Below are 21,540 nucleotides of genomic sequence, written 5' to 3'. Positions count from 1 at the left end.
AGAGGCACTTCCTAGTTGGATTTTCCTCAGGTTTTCGCCTGTAATATCAGTTCTGTTATACTCAAACACAATATTTTGACCGTTTTGGAAACTTTAGAGTGTTTTCTATTTTAATCTGACAATTATATGCATATTCTATCTTCTGGGCCTGAGAAATAGGCAGTTTAATTTGGGTACGTTTTTCATCCAAACATCAAATCAAACACTCAACAGGTTAAGGAGCATTTTGGTCCTAGATTTGGCTCGCCGGTACTGCTTGCCGTGCGGTAGCAAAGGAAACTGTCTGACTTGGGTGACTGGAGACTGACAATTTTATGGGCTTTCCTTTGACACTGCCTATTATATAGGTCCTGGATGGCAGGAAGCTTGGCCCCAGTGATGTACTGGGCCGTACGCACTACCATCTGTAGCGCCTTACAGATGCCGAGCAGTTGCCATACCAGGCAGTGATGCAACAGGTCAGGATGCTCTTGATGGTGCAGCTGTAGAACTTCTTGATCTGGGGACCCATGCCAAATCTTTTCAGTCTCCTGAGGGGGATAGGTTTTGTCGTGCCCTCTTCACAACTGTCTTGGTAGGTTTGGACCATGACAGTTCGTTGGTGATGTGGACACCAAGGAACTTGAAACTGTCGATCCGCTCCACTACAGCCCCGTTGATGAGAATGGGGACCTGTTCGGGCTGCCTTTTCCTATAGTCCACGCTCAGCTCCATTGTCTTGCTCACACTGAGGGAGAGGTTGTTGTCCTGGCACCACACAGCCAGTTATCTAACCTCCTCCCAATGGGCCGTCTCATCGTTGTCGGTGATCAGGCCTACCACTGTTGTGTCGAAAGCAAACTTAATGATGGTGTTGGAGTCGTGGAGACATGTTGCCTACCCTTACCACCTGGGGGCGGCCCCATCAGGAAGTCCAGGATCCAGTTGCTGAGAGAGGTGTTTAGTCCCAGGGTCCTTAGCTTACTGATGAGCTTCGTGGGCACTATGGTGTTGGATGCTGAGCTGTAGTCAATGAACAGCATTCTCACATAGGTGTTCCTTTTGTCCAGGTGAGAAAGGGCAGTGTGGAGTGCGATTGAGATTGCGTCATCTGTGGATCTGTTGGGGCGGTATGCAAATTGGAGTGGGTCTAGGGTGTCCGGAAGGATGTGAGCCATGACAAGCCTTCCAAAGCACTTCATGGCGGTAATGATTTAGACAGGTTAACTTCGCTTCCTTGGGCACAGGGACTATGGTGGTCTGCTTGAAACATGTAGGTATTACAGACTCGGTCAGGGAGCGGTTGAAAATGTCAGTGAAGACACTTTCCAGTTGGTTTGCGCTTGCTTTGAGTACACGTCCTGGTAATCCGTCTGGCCCTGCAGCTTTGTGAATGTTGACCTGTTTAAAGGTCTTGCTCACATCGGCTACCGAGAGTGTTATCACACAGTCATCCAGAACAGCTGGTGCTCTCGTGCATGCTTCAGTGTTGCTTGCCTCAAAGCGAGCATAAAAGGCATTTAAGCTCCTCTGGTAGGCTCACGTCACTGGGCAGCTCCGGTTTCCCTTTGCAATCCGTAATAATTTTCAAGTCCTGAACTTGAAAATCAAGTCCTCAATCTTACTGTTGTATTGAGGTCTGCTTGTTTGATGGTTCGAATGACGGCATAGCGGGATTTCTTATAAGCGTCTGGATTAGTGTCCCGCTCCTTGAAAGCAGCAGCTCGAGCCTTTATGGCAGAGGTACAATAAAATGATACAAATATCTTTGCTCCTAATGTGCACCCCTCAAATGATACAAAACAGCCAAAGTGCACTGGAAAAAACAATACAGAGGGAAGAAACAATGCAGACAGACCGAATAACCAATGCAGACAGATGGAAGAACAATGCAGACGGAGAACAATGCAGACAGCGAAAACAATGCAGATGGAGAAACAATGCAGATGGAGAGACAATGCAGATGGAGAGACAATGCAGGCGGTGTGGCAATGCAGATGGAGATACAATGCAGACTGAGAGGCAATACAGATGGAGGGACAATGCAGACGGAGTAACAATGCAGACAGATGCAGGCGGAATTACAATACAGACATAATGTATGATCTGAGTGATAATCTTGGGTGCTCCCAAATCAACATTACACAGGTCACATTTAAAAGAGAATGTTTGGTAGTTCACATTTAAAAGAGATCTAGATTAGAGAATGTTTGGTAGGACACATTTAAAAGAGATCTAGATTAGAGAATGTTTGGTAGGTTACATTTAAAAGATCTAGAATAGAGAATGTTTGGTAGATCTAGATTAGGGAATGTTTGGTAGGTTACATTTAAAAGATCTAGATTAGGGAATGTTTGGTAGGACACATTTAAAAGAGATCTAGATTAGGGAATGTTTGGTAGGACACATTTAAAAGAGATCTAGATTAGAGAATGTTTGGTAGGTTACATTTAAAAGATCTAGAATAGAGAATGTTTGGTAGATCTAGATTAGGGAATGTTTGGTGGAACACTAGAGTTCCCCAAGGCACAGCAGTTGAAAACCACTGCACGAGACTAGGGCTTCCATAACTGTTCCTGTGAGTGAGTGGGTGGGTGTCCGTAATATCCGCTTTAATTCTCCTGTTTTATCAAGTGTCCTGTGATTCTCTGTCTCTCTCTGTGACATCCTCTATAACCACTGGGATTCTCTGTCTCTCTCTGTGGTTGTGAGTTGGTGGTGACCTAACATAATCGCTCGTGGAGCTTTCGCTGTAAAGCATTTTTGAAATCAGACACTGTGGCTGGATTAACAAGAATTGTATCTTTAAAATGGTGCCTAATACTTGTATGTTTGAGAAATTTGATTTATGAGAGTCCTGTTGATTTGTATTTGGCGCCCTGCAATTTCATTGGATGTTGGCGGAACCCCAGTCCTAGACAGGTTAATTGGGGCTAGGGGGCAGAATTTTAACTTTTGGATAAATAGTGTGCCCAATTTCAACTTCCTTCTACTCATGCCAAGAATATAAGATATGCATATTATTCATATATTTGGATACAAAACACTCTGAAGTTTCTAAAACTGTTTGAATCATGTCTGTGAGTATAACAGAACTTATGTAGCAGGCAAAACCCAGAGGACTAACTGTTCAGATTTTGTTTTTGCCTCTCTCTGTTCCCTGAGTTGTCATTGCCAAGGGATATTTCTTAGGAACCTGTTTTCAGTTCCTACCGCTTCCACTGGATGTCACCAGTCTTTGGAATTTGGTTGAGGTTATTCCTTTGTGCAATGAAGAAGTAGGCCAACTAGGAACTGGGTAACACTTTTGTGAGTTGCGCAAGACGTGAAAAGTAGCACTGGTTTGTTTTCATTCCTGTATTGAACACAGATTGCCTCGTCTACAATTTGATCGATTATTAACGTTTAAAAATACCTAAAGTTCTATTACAAAGTAGTTTGAAATATTTTGGCAAAGTTTATAGGCAACTTTTGAAATATTTTATGGTGACGTTGCGTTTTTTGTAAGCTGTTTTTTTCTGGATCAAACACGCTTTATAAATGGACATTTTGGATATATATGGACGGAATTAATCGAACAAAAGGACCAATTATGATGTTTATGTGACATATTGGAGTGCCAACAAAAGAAGCTCGTCAAAGGTAATGCATGTTTTATATTTTATTTCAGCGTTTTGTGTAGCGCCTGCAGGGTTGAAATATGCTAACCCCTTTGTTTACTGCTGGTGCTATCATCAGATAATAGCTTCTGGATGAATAGCGTGCCCAGAGTGAACTGCCTCCTACTCTGTCCCAGATGCTAATATATGCATATTATTAGTATTTGATTGGTATTGGATAGAAAACACTCTGAAGTTTCTAAAACTGTTTGAATGATGTCTGTGAGTATAACAGAACTCATATGGCAGGTGAAAACCTGAGAAAAATCCAACCAGGAAGTGGGAAATCTGAGGTTTGTCGTTTTTCAACTCTGCCTCCATTGAAGATACAGGGTGATATTAGTTACAGTGGGGCAAAGAAGTATTTAGTCAGCCACCAATTGTGCAAGTTCTCCCACTTAAAAACATGAGGCCTTATACGATGACAGACAAAATGAAAAAAAAAATATCCAGAAAATAGGATTTGTAGGATTTTTTATTTATTTATTTGCAAATTATGTTGGAAAATAAGTATTTGGTCACCTACAAACAAGCAAGATTTCTGGCTCTCACAGAGCTGTAACTTCTTCTTTAAGAGGCTCCTCTGTCCTCCACTCATTACCTGTATTAATGGCACCTGTTTGAACTTGTTATCAGTATAAAAGACACCTGTCCACAACCTCAAACAGTCACACTCCAAACTCCACTATGGCCAAGACCAAAGAGTTGTCAAAGGACACCAGAAACAAAATTGTAGACCTGCACCAGGCTGGGAAGACTGAATCTGCAATAGGTAAGCAGCTTGGTTTGAATAAATCAACTGTGGGAGCAATTATTAGGAAATGGAAGACATACAAGACCACTGATAATCTCCCTCAATCTGGGGCTCCACGCAAGATCTCACCCCGTGGGTTCAAAATGATCACAAGAACGGTGAGCAAAAATCCCAGAACCACACGGGGGGACCTAGTGAATGACCTGCAGAGAGCTGGGACCAAAGTAACAAAGTCTACCATCAGTAACACACTACGCCGCCAGGGACTCAAATCTTGCAGTGCCAGACGTGTCCCCCTGCTTAAGCCAGTACATGTCCAGGCCCGTCTGAAGTTTGCTAGAGAGCATTTGGATGATCCAGAAGAAGATTGGGAGAATGTCATATGGTCAGATGAAATCAAAATATAACTTTTTGGTAAAAACTCAACTCGTCATGTTTGGAGGACAAAGAATGCTGAGTTGCATCCAAAGAACACCATACCTACTGTGAAGCATGGGAGTGGAAACATCATGCTTTGGGGCTGTTTTTCTGCAAAGGGACCAGGACGACTGACACGTGTAAAGGAAAGAATGAATGGGGCCATGTATCGTGAGATTTTGAGTGAAAACCTCCTTCCATCAGCAAGGGCATTGAAGATGAAACGTGGCTGGGTCTTTCAGCATGATAATGATTTGTTTACCAAACGCCCTAACAAAAGAAGATATTTGGACATAACTAATGGACATTATCAAACAAATCAAACATTTATGGTGGAACTGGGATTCCTGGGAGTGCATTCTGATGAAGAACATCAAAGGTAAGTTCATATTTAAAATGCTATTTCTGAGTAATGGCGGGTATCTTTTTGGCTGCTTTGTTGTCTAAAGGCTGTACTCAGATTATTGCATGGTTTGCTCTCCGTAAAGTTTTTTTTAAAAAATCTGACACAACGGTTGCACTAAGGAGAAGTTTATCTAAAGTTCCATGTATAATAGTCATATCTTAATCAATGTTTATTATGACTATTTCCGGAAATTGATGTGGCTCTCTGCAATATCACCGCATGTTCTACTGAACTGTGGCTGGATTAACGAGAATTTTATCTTTTAAAATGGCGTAAAATACTTGTATGCTTGAGGAATTTTAATTGAGATTTTTGTTGTTTTGAATTTGGCGCCCTGCACTTTCACTGGCTGTTGCGGGGGGGTTCCGCTAGCGGTCCTAGACAGGTTAAGCATGTCCCAGTTTAGGTCACCTAACAGTACGAGCTCTGAAGATAGATGGGGGGCAATCAATTCACATATGGTGTCCAGGGCACAGCTGGGGGCTGAGGGGGGTCTATAATAAGCGGCAACAGTGAGATACTTGTTTCTGGAGAGATGGAAAGTAGAAGCTCAAACTGTTTGGGCACAGACCTGAAAAGTAAGACAGAACTCTGCAGGCTAACTCCGCCCCCTTTAGCAGATGTCTTGACGGAAAATGTTGTATGGAAATTTCTGAATTTTTGTTGGCCTTCCTACTGTGACCAAGGTGTGGGTCTCTCTGACTCTTGCTCGCTCTCTCTGTGTCTCTCTCTCTCATTACTGTTACCTAGGTGTGGGTCTAACCAGGAGGTGGTCTTGGTGATGTGGTTGATGTAGTAGACCTCTCCTTCAGGAGTCACTGCCTGTTCCCAACCCTCTGGGAGGGGGCCTGGAGCGGACACACAGGACAGAGGGAGGCATGGAGATAAAGGAGAGCACTACTTTTAGTGGTACTGTCAACAAGAATGAAATATAATCAATTAATACAAAATTTAAGGAGAGAAAAAGACAGAGTGAGAAAGACAGAGAGAGACACAGAGAGAGAGAGACACAGAGACACAGAGACAGACAGATCAGAGAGAGACAGACAGATCAGAGAGACAGAGTGAGAAAGACAGAGAGAGACACAGAGACAGAAACAGACAGATCAGAGAGACAGAAACAGACAGTGATAGAGAAAGAGAGACAGAGACAGCGAGAGAGAGAGACAGCGAGACAAACAAACAGACAGAGAGACAGACAGACAAGCAGAGACAGCGAGAGAGACAGCGAGAGCGAGACAGGCAGATAGAAAGAGAGAGTGACAGACAGAGAGAGAGAGAGTCAGGGATGGAGACAGACGGAGAGAGAGACAGAGAGAGAAAAAGAGGGCGGTACCTGTGTTGGAGCTGGTGTTACTCTGTGTGTGTGTGTTGGGTGCAGGGTGTGCGAGGGTGTGTGTGTGTGGCGGGGGAGCAGAGAGCAGGTGGGCCGCTGCGTTGGTCTGGAGATGGGAGAGACGGGGGTCATGCCATGTGGTCGTCTGGTCCAGGTGACTACACGCACGCGCACGCGCACACACACACATTCACACAAACAAAGTTAGGAGACGGTAGAGGATGTAGATTTCTGAGCCATGTAATTGAGCCATGTAATTGGCCTCTCGGAGGACCTGAGCCCTAGGACCATGCCCCAGGACTACCTGACATGATGACTCCTTGCTGTCCCCAGTCCACCTGACCGTGTTGCTGCTCCAGTTTCAACTGTTCTGCCTTATTATTATTCGACCATGCTGGTCATTTATGAACATTTGAACATCTTGGCCATGTTCTGTTATAATCTCCACCCGGCACAGCCAGAAGAGGACTGGCCACCCCACATAGCCTGGTTCCTCTCTAGGTTTTGGCCTTTCTAGGGAGTTTTTCCTAGCCACCGTGCTTCTACACCTGAATTGCTTGCTGTTTGGGGTTTTAGGCTGGGTTTCTGTACAGCACTTTGAGATATCAGCTGATGTACGAAGGGCTATTTAAATAAATTTGATTTGATTGGTTGTTGGTTAGCCAGTCAGATTGGTTAGTGTTGTTTCTCCACGTGAGGTTTTTCTCTAACAGGCTTCTGTAGTCTGCTGCAGTTTAGGAGCTGGTTTAACCTGCTGATTTAGGACTGGTTTTACCTGCCACACAGAGATACCTACTTGAGGAAGTAGCACTGTCCTGAGGGAGTCTTGGTCATCTCCCAGCCCGGAGGGAGGGGCACGTCGTCAGGGAGCGGCTGTGTTGCCATGGCACTGGTTGCTGGGGCAGAAAGGGCATTGATGGGGAGCGAGGCGGGAGAGGAGTGGGCACGCACATGATGAGGTGTCAGAGACCCAACGATGGTCCCATCTGAACTGGCCTAGACAGACACACAAGCACACATTTAAATCAGTGTCTAATGGCAAGTTCAACTGATTGAGGTCTGATGGTCCAATATGTGGAACTAGTGACTAGTAGTCTGTGGCGACCTAAATGCCAGAACGGACAAGAACCTGACACCCTCAGCACACAGGGGGACAAACACCTGCCTGGAGGTGACAGCATTCCCTCCCCCATATGCCCCCCCCTAGGCACAACCTATAACAACATAGTCAACAAAAACAGGTCACAACTCATGCAGTTCTGTCGCACGCTGGGTATGTACATAGTCAATGGTAGGCTTCGAGGGGACTCCTATGGTAGGTACACCTATAGCTTATCTCTTGGCAGTAGTACTGTAGACTACTTTATCACTGACCTCAACCCAGTCTCTCAGAGCGTTCAGTCAGCCCACTGACACCCCTATCAGATCACAGCAAAATCACAGTCTACTAGAACAGAGCAATGCTCAATGATGAGGAATCAAAGCCAAAGGAACTGAGTAATATTAAGAAATACTATAGATTGAAGAAATGTAGTGTGGAAACCTACCAAAAAACAATTAAGCAACAACAAATTCAATCCCTTTTAGACAACTTCCTCAACAAAATGTTTCACTGTAATAGTGAAGGTGTAAACTTGGCAGTAGAAAACCTAAACCGTATATTTGACCTCTCAGCTTCCCTATCAAATCTAAAAATCTCAAATAGAAAACCAAAGAAAATGAACAATGACAAATGGTTTGAAGAATGCAAAAATTTAAGAAAGAAATTGAGAAACCTATCCAACCAAAAATAGAGAGACCCAGAAATCCTGAGTCTACGCCTTCACTATGGTGAATCACTAAAACAATTCAGAAATACACTACGGAAAAAGAAGGAACAGCAAGGTCAGAAATCAGCTCAATGTAAATTAAGAATCCATAGCCTCTAACCAATTCTGGGGAAAATTGGAAAACCCTAAACAAACAACAACACGAAGAGTTATCTATCCAAAATGGAGATGTATGGGTAAACCACTTTCCCGATCTTTTTGTCCCTATAACAAAGAACAAACATCAATAACATACACATGAATGGCCTCCCGGGTGGCGCAGTGGTCTAAGGCACTGCTAGCTGTGCCACCAGAGACTCTGGGCCGGCCGTGACCGGGAGGTCCATGGGGGCAAAGCACAATTGGCCTAGCGTTGTCCGGGTTAGGGAGGGTTTGGCTGGTAGGGATATCCAGGGTAGCCTAGTGGTTAGAGAGGTGGACTAGCAACCGGAAGGTTGCAAGTTCAAACCCCCGAGCTGACAAGGTACAAATCTGCCGTTCTGCTGTTCTGCTGAACATGCAGTTAACCCACTGTTCCTAGGCAGTCATTGAAAATAAGAATTTATTCTTAACTGACTTGCCTCGTTAAATAAAGATAAAATAAATCTATTGCGCAGTGCACGCTGACCAGGTCGCTAGGTGCACGGTGCTTCCTCCGACACATTGGTGCGGCTGGCTTCCAGGTCTTAAGAAGCAGGACAAAATACAAACCCATAAAGGCCAGTGGTGTTGATGGTTTCCTCAATGAAATGATGAAATAATTCATTCCAATTGGCTATACTTAAACTCTTTGGCATCTTCCCCAATATTTGGAACACCCCAATCCACAAAATGGAGACAAATTTGACCCCAATAACTACCATGCGTCAACAGCAACCTTGAAATCATCTGCATTATCATTAACAGCAGACTTGTACATTTCCTCAGTGAAAACAATGTACTGTACTCAAATGGGCTTTTTACCAAATTATCGAACGAAAGACCACGTAATTGACAAACAAACAAACCAAAACAAAGGTAAAGTCTTTTCATGCTTTGTTGATTTCAGAAAAGCCTTCGACTCAATTTGGCATGAGGGTCTGCTATACAAACTGATGGATAGTGGTGTTGGGGGAAAAACATAACATTATAAAATCTATGTACACAAAACAAGTATGTGGTTAAAACTGGCAAAGAAAACACACATTTCTTTCCACAGGGCTGTGGGTTAAGACAGGGATTTAGCTTAAGCCCCACCCTCTTCAACATACAGTTGAAGTCAGAAGTTTACATACACTTAGGTTGGAGTCATTAAAACTCGCTTTTCAACCACTCCACAAATTTCTTGTTAACAAACTATAGTTCTGTCAAGTAGGTCGGGACATCTATCATCTTATTTTACTATATAATTCACTGCATCACAATTCCAGTGGGTCAGAAGTTTACATGCACTAAATTGACTGTGCATTTAAACAGTTTGGAAAATTCCAGAAAATTACGTCATGGCTTTAGAAGCTTCTGATAGGCTAATTGACATCATCTGAGTCAATTGGAGGTGTACCTGTGGATGTATTTCAAGGCCTACCTTCAAACTCTGTGCCTCTTTGCTTGACATCATAGGAAAATCAAAAGAAAACAGCCAAGACCTCAGAAAAAAAATGGAGACCTCCACAAGTCTGGTTCATCCTTGGGAGCAATTTCCAAATGCCTGAAGGTACCATGTTCATCTGTACAAACAATAATACGCAAGTATAAACACCATGGGACCACGCAGCCATCATCCCGCTCAGGAAGGAGACGCGTTCCGTCTCCAAGAGATGAACATACTTTGGTGCGAAAAGTACAAATCAAACCCAGAACAACAGCAAAGGACCTTGTGAAGATGCTGGAGGAAACAGGTAAAGTATCTATATCCACATAACCTGAAAGGCCGCCCAGCAAGGAAGAAGCCACTGCTCCAAACCCACCATAAAAAAGCCAGACTACGGTTTGCAATTGCACAAGGCGACAAAGATCGTACTTTTGGAGAAATGTCCTCTGGTCTGATGAAACAAAAATAGAACTGTTTGGCCATAATGACCATCGTTATGTTTGGAGGAAAAAGGGGGAGGCTTGCAAGCTGAAGAACACTATTCCAACCGTGAAGCACGGGGGTGGCAGCATCATGTTGTGGAGAAGACAACTGCTTTCCAGAGTCCTTCTCTCAATCCACAAGAAAGGGAAAAACCTGCTAAAGTGCGCCTCCTATAGACCAATCTCTCTCCTTAACACAGATTGTAAACTGGTCACCAAGATGCTATCTAAGAGACTGGAGTCATGTCTTCCCCTGTTGGTCAACCCAGATCAAACTGGCTTCATAATTAATAAATTGTTCTCCAATAATCTCAGAAGGTTTTTTGATATAATTCACCTTGCTAACAAAAACAAAATACCTAGTGTCGCAGTCTCCCTCAACGCTGAAAAGGCCTTTGATAGGGTTGAATGGCCATACCACTTTCACGTCTTGGAAAAGTTTGGTTTAGGTACCGTGTTTGTAAATTTGATAAAATCACTCTACAAATCTCCTAAAGCTAGGATTGCTACCAATGGGATTACTTCCTCCTCTTTCCCTCTTTATAGGGGGAACAGACAAGGTTGCCCAATTAGCCCCCACCTCTTTGCCCTCGCCATCGAACTGTTGGCTGAGGCTATTAGAACGTGCCTTGACATACATGGCTTTGAGGTGGGCCCCCATACCCATAAATTATCACTCTTTGCGGACGACCTTATCTTATTTCGAACAAACCCAGAACACTCCCTCTCTCACTTGCAGATCCTACTACAGTGTTATAGTTATTTCTCTGGATATAAGGTCAATTTGGATAAAAGCCCAATCTTACCGTTGTCGGTCTTTGACCATCATACCATCAAGCACAAGTTTCCTTTTAGATGGTCGCCTATGGGCTTTACATATTTGGGCATAATGGTGGATGGTAATCTGAACAACCTCTATAAACTCAATCTGGCCAGTTTGTTGCAAAAGGTAGAGGTTGACCTTTGTAAATGGATGGACTTACCTCTCAGTCTACTGGGTAGAATCAATGTAATTAAAATGAATGTCCTGCCCAGATTTCTATATCTGTTTCAATCTCTCCCTATCCCAGTTCCCGCAGCATTTTTTTCCTCTCTCGACAAGCCAAGAAATGTATTGCCTTGAAATGGAAATTGGATTCCTCCCTGCCAGTTGCAATGTGGCTATCGGAAGTTAATAGTTGTATCCCTTTGGAGAAAATCACTTACTGCTTGAGGAATAAGTTAAAGAAATTTTACAGAATTTGGCAACCTTTTATTGACTATATGGAGAATCTCCCCCCACATCTCATTGATTGAATCTCTATATAATCCTCACATAATGTTTCACACGTAATGTATAATATGTAGCCTACGGCAGATGATCCAATGTCTCGTTATTATTTTTTTTCTTATTGTATAATTATTATTATTTATTTTTGTTACGCTCGTCTGTTACTGTCACTGTCCTTTCGTTGTCTAATATCTTTTCACTTTTGTTTTGAATGTTCTTAATTGGAAAATGCAAAAATAAAATATTTTTAAAAATTAAAAAAGAGGGGCAGCATGTGGCGGACGCTGTGAACGCTGATGGCTCAGAAGGTCGGACCCTCTCAGAAATAAAATAAGTGGTCTGACATAAAAGTAGAGGCCAATAAGGCGTATAGCCTCTTACACAGACAGGGGTGTTTGTGCCACGGGAGGGGGAAAGGGGACAACGGAGCTCAACCCCCTTGATGAGCGACTTGCCGGTATTATAGGGGAATCCCTCCTGAGCGGAGTAGTGACGGAGGTGGAGGGGGTCACGGACATTCAACATGCACCGGATTATCCAGGTATGTAATTAGTATTCCCTAGTTTGAAAAGAGTAAACCAAAAGCATTCAAGTTGTGTTTAAACATTTATTTACACAAACAATTAAAATGTTCTATTGTTTTTAGTCGCTGCGTGTTCCAGCGGGGTCGGAGCTGAGTGTTCCAGCGGGGTCGGCAGGGCTGCAGCTGAGCAGGAGTTTTCCACCTGGCCTTCTAGACAGAGTTGCAAAGAAAAAGCCATATCTCAGACTGGCCAACAAAAAAGGGAAGATTAAGATGGGCAAAAGAACACAGACAATGGACAGAGGAACTCTGGCTGGAAGGCCAGCATCCCGGAGTCGCCTCTTCACTGTTGACGTTGAGACTGGTGTTTTGAGGGTACTATTTAATGAAGCTGTCAGTTGAGGACTTGTGAGGCATCTGTTTCTCAAACTAGACACTCTAATGTACTTGTCCTCTTGCCCAATTGTGCACCGGGGCCTCCCACTCTTCTTTCTATTCTGGTTAGAGACAGTTTGCGCTGTTCTGTGACGGGAGTAGTACATGGCATTGTATGAGATCTTCCGTTTCTTGGCAATTTCTCAAATGGAATATCCTTCATTTCTCATAACAAGAATAGATTGACGAGTTTCACAAATGCTGATGCTCCAGATACTCAACTAGTCCAAAGAAGGACAGTTTTATTGCTTCTTTAAATCAGAACAATAGTTTTCAGGTGTGCTAACATAATTTCAAAAGGGTTCTTTATTTTTACCCCTTTTTTCTCCCCAAATTCGTGATATCCAATTGTTTAGTAGCTACTATCTTGTCTCATTACTACAACTCCCGTACGGGCACGGGAGAGACAAAGGTTGAAAGTCATGCGCACTGCCGCACTGCTTCTTAACACATCGCGCATCCAACCCGGAAGCCAGCCTCACCAATGTGTCGGAGGAAACACTGTGCACCTGGCAACCTTGGTTAGCGTGCACTGCGCCCGGCCCACCACAGAAGTCGCTGGTGCGCGATGAGTCAAGGATATCCCTACCGGCCATGCCCTCCCTAACCCGGACAACGCTGGGCCAATTGTGCGTCGCCCCACGGACCTCCCGGTCGCAACAGAGCCTGGGCGCAAACCCAGAGTCTCTGGTGGCACAGCTGGCACTGCAGTACAGCGCCCTTAAACACTGCGCCACCCGTGAGGCCTCAAAAGGGTTTTCTAATGATCAATTAGCCTTTTAAAATTATAAACTTGGATTAGCTAACACAACGTGCCATTGGAACACAGGAGTGTTGGTTTGATAATGGGCCTCTGTACGCCTATGTAGATATTCCATTGAAAATCTGCCGTTTCTAGCTACAATAGTAATTTACAAAATTATCAACCGATTATGATTTTTCAACGCTGATACCGATACCGATTAATCGGATGATTTTTTTTTACACTTATATGTAATAATGACAATTACAACAATACTGAATGCACACTTATTTTAACTTAATATAATACATCAATAAAATAAATGTAGCCTCGTAAATAATGAAACATGTTCAATTTGGTTTAAATAATGCAAAAACAAAGTGTTGGGGAAGAAAGTAAAAGTGCAATATGTGCCATGTAAGAAAGCTAACGTTTAAGTTCCTTGCTCAGAACATGAGAACATATGAAAGCTGGTGGTTCCTTTTAACATGAGTCTTCAATATTCCCAGGTAAGAAGTTTTAGATTGTAGTTATTATAGGAATTATAGGACTATTTCCCTCTATACCTTTTTGTATTTCATTAACCTTTGACTATTGGATGTTCTTATAGGCACTTTAGTATTGCCAGTGTAACAGTATAGCTTCCGTCCCTCTCCTCACTCCTCCCTAGGCTCGAACCAGCAACACAACGACAACAGCCACCCTCGAAGCAGTGGTACCCATGCAGATCAAGGGGAACAACCACTCCATGTCTCAGAGCGAGTGACGTTTGAAATGCTATTAGCGCGCACCCTGCTAACCATTTCACATTGGTTACACCAGCCTCATCTCGGGAGTTGATAGGCTTGAAGTCATAAACAGCGCAATGCTTGACGCACAACGAAGAGCTGCTGGCTAAACGCACGAAAGTGCTGTTTGAATGAATGCTTACGAGCCTGCTGCTGCCTACCACCGCTCAGTCAGATACTTGTATGCTCAGTCAGATTATATGCAATGTCCGGACACGCTAGATAAACTAGTAATATCATCAACCATGTGTAGTTAAACTAGTGATTATGATTTATTGATTGATTGTTTTTTATAAATTAAGTTTAATGCTAGCTAGCAACTTACCTTGGCTTACTGCATTCACGTTACAGGAGTGCAACGAGAGGCAGGTGGTTATAGCGTTGGACTAGTTAACTGTAAGGTTGCAAGATTGGATCCCCCGAGCTGACAAGGTGAAAATCTGCCATTCTGCCCCTGAACAAGGCAGTTAACCCACAGTTCCTAGGCCATCATTGAAAATAAGAATGTGTTCTTAACTGACTTGCCTAGTTAAATTAAGGTGTAAAAAAATATATTTAAAAAATTGCCAAATTGGTGTCCAAATATACCGATTTCCGATTGTTATGAAAACGTCAAATCGGCCCTAATTAATCGGCCATTCCGATTAATCGGTCGACCTCTAATTATCAATGTCTACACTGTATTTCTGATCAATTTGACGTTTTTAAATTGATTTTTTTTGTTGCTTTTCGTTCAAAAACAAGGACATTTCAAAGTGACCCCAAACTTTTGAACGGCAGTGTATATAATTATTTTATTTTGTATTATTATTTTTGCTAAGTCGTCACTGGGCCTACTATATTTATTTCTTAACTTTCCTAATATTAAGCACATTGCTAATCTTTACCGCAGGAGTATAGCCTGCCTGGCATTCGCTATTTAACTGCATAGATGACATGTATTTTTTCCCGCTGCCCCGGTTTCGATAAAGGTGCATGATAATATTCCATTCTAAATCAAAACTACTGTCACAGTGTGAATGACGGCCTAGCCCGGATGGGAGTGATGGAGTGCTGCATCAGATGACCTGGCCTCCACAATCACCCGACCTCAACCCAATTGAGATGGTTTGGGATGAGTTGGAACGCAGAGTAAAGGAAAAGCAGCCAACAGGTGCTCAGCATATGTGGGAACTCCTTCAAGACTGTTGGACAAGCTCTCCAGGTGAAGCTGTTTGAGAGAATGCCAAGAGTGTGCAAAGCTGTCATCAAGGCAAAGGGTGGCTATTTGAAGAATCTCAAATATATTTTGTTTTATTTAACACTTTTTTGGTTACTACATGATTCCATGTGTTATTTCATAGTTTGTTTTCACTAATATTCTAAAATGTAGAAAATAGTAAAAAGAAAGAAAAACCTTTGAATGAGTAGGTTTTTCTTCCATTTAATTGAAGTTGCAGGTTACAGTGACATTTTTATTTTTTAACTAGGCAAGACAGTTAAGAACAATTTATTATTTACAATGACAGCCTACCAAAAGGCCTCCTGTGGGGACGGGGGCCTGGGATTAAAATTAAAATAAATACAATATAAATATAGGACAAAACACACATCACAACAAGAGCGACACAACACTACATAAAGAGAGACCTAAGACAACATAACATGGTAGCAACACAACATGACAACACAGCATGGTAGCATCACAACATGGTACAAACATTATTGGGCACAGACAACAGCACAAAGGGCAAGAAGGTAGAGACAACAGTACATCACGCAAAACAGACAATTGTCAGTAAGAATGTCCATGATTGAGTCTTTGAATGAAGATATTGAGATAAAACTGTCCAGTTTGAGTGTTTGTTGCAGCCCGTTCCAGTCGCTACCTGCAGCGAACTGAAAAGAGGAGCGACCCAGGGATGTGTTTGCTTTGGGGACCTTTAACAGAAGGTGACTGGCAGAACGGGTGTTGTATGTGGAGAATGAAGGCTGCAGGAGATATCTCAGATAGAGGGTTTTATAAATAAGCATCAACCAGTGGTTGTGTCCAAACTTTTGACTGGTACTGTATATGTGTAGGTCTATGCGTTTCTGTGTGTTTCCAAACATTTCCCTTGGGAATAAAATAATACATCAAGTGTGAAAGAAATTGTGTTGGGAGAAAGTTGAGTTTTGACTAGACTGGTGGGGGTCGGGGAGGGAGTTGCGGTATTGACTAGACTGGTCGGGAAGGGAGTTGAGTTATTGACTAGACTGGTGGGGGACAAAAGTTGAGTTTTGATTAGACTGGTGGGGGCCGAGGAGAGAATTTAGTTATTGACTAGACTGGTCAGGGAGGGAGTTGAGGTAATGACTAGACTGGTCAGGGAGAGAATTCAGTTATTGACTAGACTGGTGGGGGCCGGGAGAGAATTCAGTTATTGACTAGACTGGTGGGGGCCGGGGAGAGAATTTAGTTATTGACTAGACTGGTCAGGGAGGGAGTTGAGGTAATGACTAGACTGGTCAGGGAGAGAATTGGTCAGTTATTGACTAGACTGGTGGGGGGGCCGGGGAGAGAATTTAGTTATTGACTAGACTGGTCAGGGAGGGAGTTGAGGTATTGACTAGACTGGTCAGGGAGAGAATTCAGTTATTGACTAGACTGGTGGGGGCCGGGGAGAGAATTTAGTTATTGACTAGACTGGTCAGGGAGGGAGTTGAGGTATTGACTAGACTGGTCAGGGAGAGAATTCAGTTATTGACTAGACTGGTGGGGGCCGGGGAGAGAATTTAGTTATTGACTGGACTGGTGCGGGTCGGGCATGCAGGTGGTTGGCTGAAATTTGATAGAGGATGTCTTAATAAAGACAAACAATAAAAGATCTTTGTACTTTTTAAAGAGCTGTTCACATGTTAGGCTATTGATTAAATGTACGACACAATATTGATTATTACTTTCCTTTGATCTAGTTCAGTCTTATCAATCACTTAAACATATTTAATAACGATCTCTTACCTAGTTTGATGATTGTGGGCGTTTTTGCTTACTTTTGTTTGTTCTAAATAGAGACAGCTAGAAGAGCCATGGGTCATAATGGATTGTATAGAAATGCAAAATGCAGGAAGTGTGCTTCAGATACCAAAGAAATTGTGGGGGAGGACCCCAAGACCCCCTGTCTGGTTACCCCCCCCACCCACTTCTAAAACTAAAGTTGCCCTCATTACTGAATACAGTCAATCACATAAACAATCAAATAAATTCACATCAATGTGATTTTAATCCTTGCTGGGAACAAACTCATTCTTAGCTCTTTAGTTGTTTGTCTTCCAAATCAAATCCTGTCCTCAGTGGAAAAGTTGGGCTGTTCTCCAACACCATCCATCCATGATGAGCCTGTCCTGCACTGAAGCATAGCCTCTGAACACCTCATATCCTCCCAACTGTGTGTAGCCTCTAGCAGCAGCCCTCTAGTAGCCATCTCTTGTTTGGATAAATACCATAATAGTGTGTTACCTACCACGTCTGGAGTGTGTGTGCGTGTGTGAGGCGGGTTACCTACCTGTCTGGAGTGTGATCGGGGATCCGGCTGTCTGAAGAAGGAGTCTGGAAGTTTCCTCATCCTCATAGGCAGAGAGGAGGGGGGCAGGGCGGAGGTTTTAGGGTTCATCACGGAGTTAAACAGAGCCTCCAGATCCGTCTGGGAGTCCCCGCGGACGTGCACGATCTGCTGCCCCACTGGGGGCGCGCACTGACCCTGTCGCGCGTCCATGTTGCCTTCCAGAGGTGATGCGTCCAATTAAAACAACTGAACAGTTAATTATGAATGATAACGAATGATTCCAAAACGAGAAATGGCTCAGAGTTAAATGGAAGACGACCCCTAAACTGACTACAAAGAACGGATATTCTTTGTAGTTTAATTTGTTTTTGTGGATTTTAATTTTGAAAGTTCTTATAGTGTTTTGTGTAATTCGTTATTTAATAAACTGGCAAAACATTATTATCCTGCACCATCAAATTAAATAGTTATGTTAGTTTCCTTCGTGAATTTCCAAACTCCTCGGCGCTGAAAACACGCATCCAGCCAGCCAGACGGCCCGTCCCACAAACCTCAGACAGACGAGTTGCACTCAACTTTTTTCCCCTACAGAAACTTCGTCTGATGATCGCTTTTCTTCAACCGCTGGACTCGAAAACCGTCCCAGCTACTCCCAAATGTGATTTCTGCATACTGTCCGAAATTAAGTCCTCTACATAGTTTCATTTGGTGAAAAATAGGTGTTTACATGGTAATAAATCTCAGTTTTCCAAAGTTGTTCCAAACTGTCGATAGGACAGGCTACAGCCTTAGAGTCTCATGTGACCAGTGAGAGGCGGGGTTACAAGGTTATTTTTACAGTCTATGGTTAAAGGCTCCCAGCAGAGGGCAATGTCTCCTTTATTTCTTCTTCTTCTTCCACTGGAGTGTAAATCAGTACACCGTGAAACAAAATAAAAAGGAAAACAATTACCCTGCCAACTAACCCTTCACTTATAAATACATTTTAAAAAACACCACCCCATTCCACTACTTTGACCCTTTCTGACCCTTCACCACCAGGCCAACAGCCTGGGATGACTGTACACTACAATTCAACACTCCCTGTCACTCCTCTGCAGTAAAATGCCATAAACCCAAGTACTTCTCTGCAGCTGCCACCACAAAACTATTTTCTGTGATTGATATTCCATTTCTGCGGTACAGTTGATAACCATGGCAATGAATGCAAAAGGTCTACTATTCACTGGGAGCCTCTTAGGATCCCTCACCCTTCCTCTACTTTCTTCACTGCCTCAGCATACAAAACCCTCTGTACTACTCTGACACTGGCAACCTCAACCTGTCTCTCTCTCACCACACCCCAGCAACATGGGCACCCTTACAGTTAACACATTCCGCTTCTTTTGCCAAAACTACACATTCCTTTGTCTCATGCCCTCCTGGAAACTTCTCACATTTAGGAATCTCCCTCCTGTTGCAACATCACCATAAGCTTGGCACCTGAAACAAGGTAGTGGGTTCGGAACAAGAAAGAGAGATCTAGGATATTTCAGGAAAATGGATATATCCTAACAATAGCCTTGTTATTGTTATTTTATTGTGTTGCTTTTTATTTACATTTTGTGACTCTGCTGTTTCACCATGCTCGCCACCGGGCCTAGTCGCACCAGAAGGCAGACGTCACAGACACAGGTAATCTTCAACTTTAGTTGATCCATCTCCACCCTTCCCACCACCACCACAGTAATCACTCCTTTCAATGGTGCCCTGTTTATTTATCTGTTATTTTACCAGGTAAGTTGACTGAGAACACATTCTCATTTACAGCAACAACCTGGGGAATAGTTACAGGGGAGAGGAGGGGGATGAATGAGCCAATTGTAAACTGGGGATTATTAGGTGACCGTGATGGTTTAATGGCCAGATTGGGAATTTAGCCAGGACACCGGGGTTAACACCCCTACTCTTACGATTAGTGCCATGGGATCTTTAATGACCGCAGAGAGTCAGGACACCTGTTTAACGTCCCATCCGAAAGACGGCACCCTACACAGGGCAGTGTCCCCAATCACTGCCCTCGGGCATTGGGATCTTTTTTAGACCAGAGGAAAGAGTGCCTCCTACTGGCCCTCCAACACCACTTCCAGCAGCATCTGGTCTCCCATCCAGGGACTGACCAGGACCAACCCTACTTAGCTTCCTAAGAGCAAAGCAAGTAACAGGTCTTCTCCCCAGTCGTGTGGCACGTAGCGCCCGCTCCCTCTGGGCGGAAGAAACACAAAAAATAATCACAAGTCCACTTTTGGTTACTTTCACTGATTGAACAGTACCCAACTCCTTCTTCACCCCACCCAAAACCACATATGGGTCAACCTAAAGGCGGGGGTCCAATTTCTCCAAAAATGTCACTCCTACTGGACCAGATTAATTGTTATCTTGATCATTGATTTTCACCACACCTGCGACCTCACATACTTCAGAGATCTTCACCACACCTGCCACATCAGGTACTTCATCAGAGATCTTCACCACACCTACCACCTCAGGTACTTCATCAGAGATTTTCACCACACCTACCACATCAGGTACTTCATCAGAGATCTTCACCACACCTACTACCTCAGGTACTTCATCCTCTGGCCCCCTCCCAGTTAGGGGGAGTGATGAGCTCTACAGCAGAGTCTCACAACTCATTCGCTGGTTGAAAACTGTTTTCTGTCCCTCCCAAAATATAGAATTTGTAGATAATTGGCCCTCTTTCTGGGACTCACCCACAAACAGGACCAAGCCTGGCCTGCTGAGGAGTGACGGACTCCATCTCCATCCTAGATGGAGGGGTGCTCTCATCTTATCTACCAACATAGACAGGGCTAACTCCTCTAGCTCCACAATGAAATTGGGTGCAGGCCAGGCAGCAGGCTGTTAGCCAGCCTGCCAGCTTAGTGGAGTCTGCCACTAGCACAGTCAGTGTAGTCAGCTCAGCTATCCCCATTGAGACCGTGTCTGTGCCTCGACCTGGGTTGGGCAAAACTAAACATGGCGGTGTTCGCCTTAGCAATCTCACTAGGATAAAGACCTCTTCCATTCCTGTCATTATTGAAAGAGATCGTGATACCTCACGTCTCAAAATAGAGCTACTTAATGTTAGATCCCTCACTTCAAAGGCAGTTATAGTCAATGAACTAATCACTGATCATAATCTTGATGTGATTGGCCTGACTGAAACATGGCTTAAGCCTGATGAATTTACTGTGTTAAATGAGGCCTCTCCTCCTGGTTATACTAGTGACCATATCCCCCGTGCATCCCACAAAGGCGGAGGTGTTGCTAATATTTACGATAGCAAATTTCAATTTACACACAAAAAATGACGTTTTCGTCTTTTGAGCTTCTAGTCATGAAATGTATGCAACCTACTCAATCACTTTTTATAGCTACTGTTTACAGGCCTCCTGGGCCAAATACAGCGTTCCTCACTGAGTTCCCTGAATTCCTTTCGGACCTTGTAGTCATAGCAGATAATATTCACATTTTTGGTGATTTTAATATTCACATGGAAAAGTCCACAGACCCACTCCAAAAGGCTTTCGGAGCCATCATCAACTCAGTGGGTTTTGTCCAACATGTCTCTGGACCTACTCACTGTCACAGTCATACTCTGGACCTAGTTTTGTCCCATGGAATAAATGTTGTGGATCTTAATATGTTCCTCATAATCCTGGACTATCGGACCACCATTTTATTACGTTTGCAATCACAACAAATAATCTGCTCAGACCCCAACCAAGGAGCATCAAAAGTCATGCTATAAATTCTCAGACAACACAAAGATTCCTTGATGCCCTTCCAGACTCCCTCTGCCTAC

The 21,540-nt window shown here is 43.5% G+C and overlaps 1 protein-coding gene across 3 annotated transcripts in view; it reads right to left on the bottom strand.

The window, feature by feature from the left end:
- LOC112235683 (transcriptional coactivator YAP1) overlaps positions 1-18,509 on the bottom strand; it is a 50,894-nt gene extending 32,385 nt beyond the window's left edge. For 2 of the 3 annotated variants that reach the window (XM_042309396.1, XM_042309398.1), the window contains exons 1-4: positions 17,694-18,509; positions 7,348-7,547; positions 6,552-6,709; positions 5,962-6,063 (exon numbers count right to left, since the gene is read on the bottom strand). In XM_042309396.1, coding sequence (XP_042165330.1) covers positions 5,962-6,063; positions 6,552-6,709; positions 7,348-7,547; positions 17,694-17,903 — 670 coding nt within the window. In that variant the 5' untranslated portion in view covers positions 17,904-18,509. The remainder of the gene's footprint in view (positions 1-5,961; positions 6,064-6,551; positions 6,710-7,347; positions 7,548-17,693) is intronic. The other variant, XM_042309397.1, reaches the window with a different exon arrangement.
- Between the last annotated feature and the right edge of the window lie 3,031 nt (positions 18,510-21,540).

This window comes from Oncorhynchus tshawytscha, linkage group LG30, assembly GCF_018296145.1.
Source record: "Oncorhynchus tshawytscha isolate Ot180627B linkage group LG30, Otsh_v2.0, whole genome shotgun sequence".
NCBI lineage: Eukaryota > Metazoa > Chordata > Actinopteri > Salmoniformes > Salmonidae > Oncorhynchus > Oncorhynchus tshawytscha.
Note: the sequence above shows the minus strand (reverse complement) of the source record. Positions and strands in the feature narration are given on the sequence as shown.